This window comes from Pundamilia nyererei, unplaced genomic scaffold, assembly GCF_000239375.1.
Source record: "Pundamilia nyererei isolate P.nyererei 1_Seehausen unplaced genomic scaffold, PunNye1.0 scaffold00026, whole genome shotgun sequence".
Lineage (NCBI taxonomy): Eukaryota > Metazoa > Chordata > Actinopteri > Cichliformes > Cichlidae > Pundamilia > Pundamilia nyererei.
The window spans coordinates 3,986,202-3,992,322 of record NW_005187427.1 but is presented as its reverse complement, the minus strand read 5'-3'; the positions used below and the strand labels follow the sequence as shown (position 1 = coordinate 3,992,322).

The window sequence follows — 6,121 nt, the reverse complement described above, 5'->3', positions numbered from 1 at the left end:
TATGGACTCAAACAAGTTTTGCTGAAAAACTGAATATGGAACAAGCAAAGCTTAATACTAAATGATATATATATTAGCTGTATAATACCAGTAGGCCAGCTCTAATAGTAATTTGGTATGGCTTCGCGGGCCAAATTTGGCCCACGGGCCAGAGTTTGACACCTATGACCTACATCAAGCTTTTATATGGCACAACAGGAGTGTGATGCTGGAAGTAGCTTCGATTTTTCTTGTTTCTGTGGCAGATTGTCAAGAATTCATTATAAAGGACTTTTTAAACTGTGAAATGACCCAGGCAGAGGGTAATAGCAAGTGAGAATAAAGAGCTGAGCTCAAGGCAACCTATGTGTCTCCTGATTTTCACTAACAGGTTGCAAATGCGTGACTTCATTGGCTAAAATGAATCACACGTTTAACCAGTTTGATCTTGTGTTGTGACAGTGGCAGTTCCTCTTCCACCCCCTTCATGTCTTCAGTTGTAATCTGAAGAGGCAAAACAAAAGGGCTGACAAGAAGCCCAGCAATTATGATGGTCGAAACTATTTTATTTTCTCTGTAAACTTGACCTGAAAAATAACTGGTTCACATTGAAAACAGCAGTAAGAACAATCACAACAACACTCTACAAGTGTATGCAAGATACATTCATTTGAGAACAAGAAGCACTCAGAGAGCGCAACAAGCATTAAGACACATATTTTTAAATAGCTCTATATAGCATTATTATCACTTGGACCTTCAAATCAATCTAAAGACCTTTAAGATAGTTCAAAGGTCAAATGGGACATTATATGGTGCATTCGATATGCTGACAAAACAGACCACACTTGTAAGAATCATAGTTTCTTATAAGTGTTGTTATAAGAGTTTTTGTCAATTTTCAACCAAGTTGACATTGAAGACCTTGGTAGATGTATGTAAAATTTTAATGGATGGTTAAGACGATCCCAGGCCACACCCCTAGTTTTATCAGAATTCTTTCGAGCTACCCTGTTTACAGACAGAATGACACATATGCATGCAAGCATTAACCTTCTTGGGAAGTTAATAAAGGAAAACAATACCTAAACCTTAAAGAAGGGGTACAATGGAATAAAAAACATGAAAATTAAATATTAGAGATTTGAAAAAAGGCACAATGGCACAGTGATTAGCACTTTCACTTGATAGGAGAAAAGTCCTTGGTTTGAATCCAGTCTGGGAGTTTCTGTGTGGAGTTTGTGTTGGTCTCCTTGTGTCTGCATGGGTTCTCTCAGTGCACTCTGGCTTCCTCAGGTCTTTGGATTGTGACTCTAAATTGGCTATAGGTGTGAATATGAGCACGGTTGTCTGTGTTAGTCTTGCGACTGATTGGCGACTCATCCAGGAAGGACTGTGTCTCTTGCCCTGGGATAGGCTGAAGCTCTCCTGTGCCCTTAAATCGGATAAGCAAAAGAAAATGAATGGATTAAAAGAAAAAAGAAAAGCCCGTGAAAAAAGAAAATATGCATCCTCAGGCCACACTGATTCAAGCCTGTATATTCAAGGAGTGTCTCTTTGGAGCGGCTTCTTCCCAAACCTTCACCTCACCGCATTCACTGAATATCATGAATAGAATTATTTGCTTCAGTGAAATTTCCTGCACCACGAGAAATGATGTTACTGCGTTTTGTTAAAGATTTTTGTCCTTGCATGACCCTTCAAAATGCTGCTACTACATCTCTTGTATGACGACTTTGTATTATGGAGCTGTGACATCGTCATAGTGGCTTTTTGACTCTAAGCCAACAGACCAAAGCACAGCTGTCCCTCTGTAAGATCCCCCTTCTGGAGGATTACTGATCTGGGACCAGCTGCTCTATTAGAACAAAAAGTGGTACATAAGTCTGCTCCTTTTCCCAGGAGTCAAACCCACTCTCATTTCCGGGGGGGAGTCAAACCCACTCTGCCCAGAAATATAGATCTCACACACAGAGAAAGGTAACACGTGCATGTGTGTTTGAATGCAGCGCAAGTTAAACACAGAAACCATTACAGGGGAGTTTGCTTGTCTTGTTTGTGAGTGTTGCCACATTAGGGATTAGATTAACCATCTCTGATCATGGTTATGTCATTAGTTTCAGCATGTTTTCAAGTGGGGCAAACACCTGGCCACAGTGGAAACACTGTACCCAGGGGCAGGTGTATTAGTCAAAATATTTTCATTCAGCCAGTCATAATTCCTCCGCACTGTGTGAGTGTCTGAGATCAGCTGCACACCACTCAGTGTTGTTGAGGGAACAGCAATGACCTCATGACTCACTAATGGCAACCGAGCTGAATGATTTTAATGGGAATGAGAGGGGGCACTTCTGTACTGACTGGAGAAAATGGGGACATGAATAGAGGAGGTAATTGACTCGATGTCATGCCTAGATCTGGAGCATCGAGTCCTACAAATCAAACCAAGATTTCAGCAGCTCTGTTAACAGCAAACATTGATATTAAATAGATAAAAGTCCATCAAAAACACTGGTGGTAATAGGATTTTCCTGCTTTCAACCCACTTTTTTACTTTTTCTTTTTTTTACTTCTCTCTGTCATCTGTAAAGCTTGAAACCAGTACCACCCTCCTCATCTTCAGAGCTATCAAATCTGTTCCCAGGACACCAATCAGCAGGCAGCGATCTAATCATAATTGCTACAAACCTGCTAATTGTGAAATCCCCCTTCCCATTTTACGCTCTAATATCTAATTTGCGAGTGAGATGAATTTAAAGGCTTACATAAGTTGCCATAAAAAGAGGGCTGCAACCCCCTGCTCGCTCCATCTAAGCCATCGTCAGCCAATAAATGACCACACGGGCGCTGTTGCTAAGGAGCTGCTGGCTCAAGGTCAGCTGACCTAGCTGTCAGTCACAGTGATTTATCACCAGTCAAACCCTGCGTAGCTCACGTTCTAATAAAACAGCCTTCAACACTTAGTACAGATCTGACATTATTTACTTCAGTGTGCGAGTTTCAGCATCAACTGATGAGTTTCTGTTGATGTTTCTTCCTTTTCTTGTATCTGAATGGCTTTCAGGTGACTTCCCTGCTTACATTTGTAATATTACATGCAGGTAACTGCATTTAAGTAATTCAATTATGTTGCTATTGTTATCCCTGTCAGTTAGTTGTTGATAAAAGCATGCAGTTAAATTATAATCGCCTCGCCTCTGTCAGTGCGCCCCAGGGTGGCTGTGGCTACAATGTAGCTTGCCATCACCAGTGTGTGAATGTGTGTGTGAATGGGTGGATGACAGGTTGTGTAAAGCGCTTTGGGGTCCTTAGGGACTAGAAAAGTGCTTTACAAATACAGGCCATTTATAATTGCTAATCAAATGTTGGTGTTAGTGGGTGACCTGCTCCTCCACCAGAGCTACGGTCTTGAGTATACAAGACAAAAATATTACATAAATATATACACACATATTGGTTTCCATACAAAAGGACTATTAACAAACATTAGAGTGGAAGGTTCAACTGCCAGCTGTGAAAATGCTCCCGGTGTGTGTGCATGTGAGTATACACACACAGAAAAAAAAGATTTCAGTGAGCATTTTTATAAATCGAGGACATTTACTCTTCAGATTTAAAGTGAACTCTGAACAGGAGCCCCAGTCACCGCAAATTTATGGACTAATGGATTAAAACATTAGAGAGCAGAAATAGAAATAAATCCAATATTCAGAAAACCTGATTTGGTGGCGTCAGTTGTACAAGAATATCTTATACAACAAAGTTGGTGACTTTATCCACCCTCAACTACTGGATCCTCCAGACAGACAAACATTTTAAGCATGAGTTTTGTTTTTTGTTTTTTATTTCCTAATATATTCAACTTTTTTGGTAATTTTGTAATTTTGGTGGTTTAATTAATACTTTTTTTCCCCTAAGGTGGAAATCTTTAATGACTTTAAGAAACAAGAATTGGATCCACAAGTTTGAATTCATTTTGGATTTTCTGTAATCCAAACATAAAATCATTTCTCAATAGTTTAATAACTGGTGCTGAAGGTTCTACAGTGTCTTTTAACCTGAGACGGCCTTTTAACTTCGCCAAGGTCTAAAAGAACTTTCATCTTTGGATGAGATGAAATTCTGTTGAAAAGTTTTAGACAAAGATTGATCTGCTCACAATGACAAGAGGTATGTTTGGAGGCATAAATGTGAGGCTTTCAAACCTAAGAACACTGTACTAACTGTCTAGCATGGTGGCATCAGTTCTAAAAATGCTTTACAGTAAGTCTCAAATTCCTGTTTATGTGCCAGAGGTGGCAGAGCTGATATGCAAGGTTCTTACTTGCCTTTGGGATCAACTTTGGGTTCGGTCACTTGATCAAGGACACTAGCTCAATGACCTGAGCCGTCATTACAAACTTACCCAGAAATGGAGAAGTACAAACTTGTGGGTGTGTGTTTTCGTAAATGTGCCTGTGTGAGTGCACTCAACTCATCTGAAACCTCACGTAAGCCTTGCAAAAGCTGCTTATCGGAAAAGACTCATCATGATAAACAACAGCTGGTAATGTTCACACACACGCGTGCACACACACACACGTACACACGCTAATGTCCAAACTGTCCCATCAGCAGTCAATATCTGATGTTGCTCAATTTCAGCCTGACGTGTAGAAAAAAAGCACCTTCTTTTATTCTTTTATGGGACACCTCTCTTTTCTTCCACGCACACATGAAGTTTTTCTCCACATCCTTCCCTTAAACATACTTCGCACGCACACACACACACACACACACAAATCTGAAAAAACAAACACCCACAGTTACACACACATGCACTGCAGACATACCGGTGAGCAAACACTGTGCTGCTGTACTTTGGAGCGCTGGATAAGGCTTTGAGTTTAGTGTCAAAGTCAGACAGACAACTGACAACGACAAGATGGCCAGAGTGTGTGCACTGGTTTGCTTTGCTGGTTTTTTGCTGGACATGTATGGAGTGGGTGCTGAGATCACAGAAGAAAACACAGGTAAAAAGCAGCAGAGCAGGTATTGACCCAGGTGGCAGGAAAATGAGTTCAGCAAAGTTTAGAGCTGCACAAAATATAGGAAAAGGTTGGTGGCTAAGCAGGTGATCACTGAATAACCTCGATTCTTAAAGTTCTTATTCACTTGGATCTGTAAAGATTCCTAAGTGCTTAGGCTGTCGGTGTAAATATTTTTAACCATTCATGAGGATTACTCAGGCCAGCCCTTATCATAACCCAGTTTGCTTTTGTCCATCCACAGGGTTAGGGTGTAAATCTGAAATGTTAAGTTGATATCATTTAGACAATTTGGTGCTTGTTTGGTGGCTGTTTGCAAGACGTCTTGTGCTGGAAAGGCAGGGATGATAGCTGGACCACCGAGTTAGGTACATGTAGCAGCCAGTCTGGATTATCCTAAGCGGATGTAAAACTGTAGCAAGTATCAGCTCTTTGTTTGGCTCAATTAAATGATTAAGGTAAAGCATCATGTGTCAAAGGGATCACCAGATATATGAAGATGAGACCATAGCAGAGTCTCTACACAAGTGAGAACACCAATAATATGATTACTGCAGAGGAATATCATAGACTGTACATGGAAGATGGTCACTGGACAGCAAAGTTGTACATTTTTAGCCTCAAGCTGAGCTTTTTGGTCACCATAAAGGTGTTTTGATGAGTGCATTGTTGATCTGAATGAAAAAGTACAGAATTTCAGCCTGCTTCCAACAAACCCTGCTGCCAGATTTAAGACACTTCCGCGCTGGTTTCACTTTCAGTCCTGGTACCTGTCCATCTTTGATGTACTTTTATATTATGTATATAGGTTTTATATACATATATATCCCTGAAAGCAGCCTTTATCAATAGTTCTGAATAATTATGCTAAACTTAGTGAGGACTCTTTGTCTTTTGTTACCCTTTCAGGAGCTGTGTTCGTGTCTCAGCAGACGGCACACACCGTGCTGCATCGTAAGCGCAGATATAACACTGCTTTTGAAGAACTTAAACAAGGTAACCTGGAGCGGGAATGTATGGAAGAAATTTGCAGCATGGAGGAGGCCAGAGAGGTGTTTGAGGATGATGAGAAAACTGTAGGTCTCTCTCTCTCTCTCTCTCTCTCTCTCTCTCTC

At 40.6% G+C, this 6,121-nt stretch overlaps 1 protein-coding gene across 1 annotated transcript in view; it reads left to right on the top strand.

Annotated features, from left to right (window-relative positions):
* f9b (coagulation factor IXb) overlaps positions 1-6,121 on the top strand; it is a 21,853-nt gene that overhangs the window by 11,847 nt on the left and 3,885 nt on the right. The window contains exon 2 of the mRNA XM_005727840.1: positions 5,916-6,082. Within this exon, the coding sequence (XP_005727897.1) occupies positions 5,916-6,082 (167 nt within the window). The remainder of the gene's footprint in view (positions 1-5,915; positions 6,083-6,121) is intronic.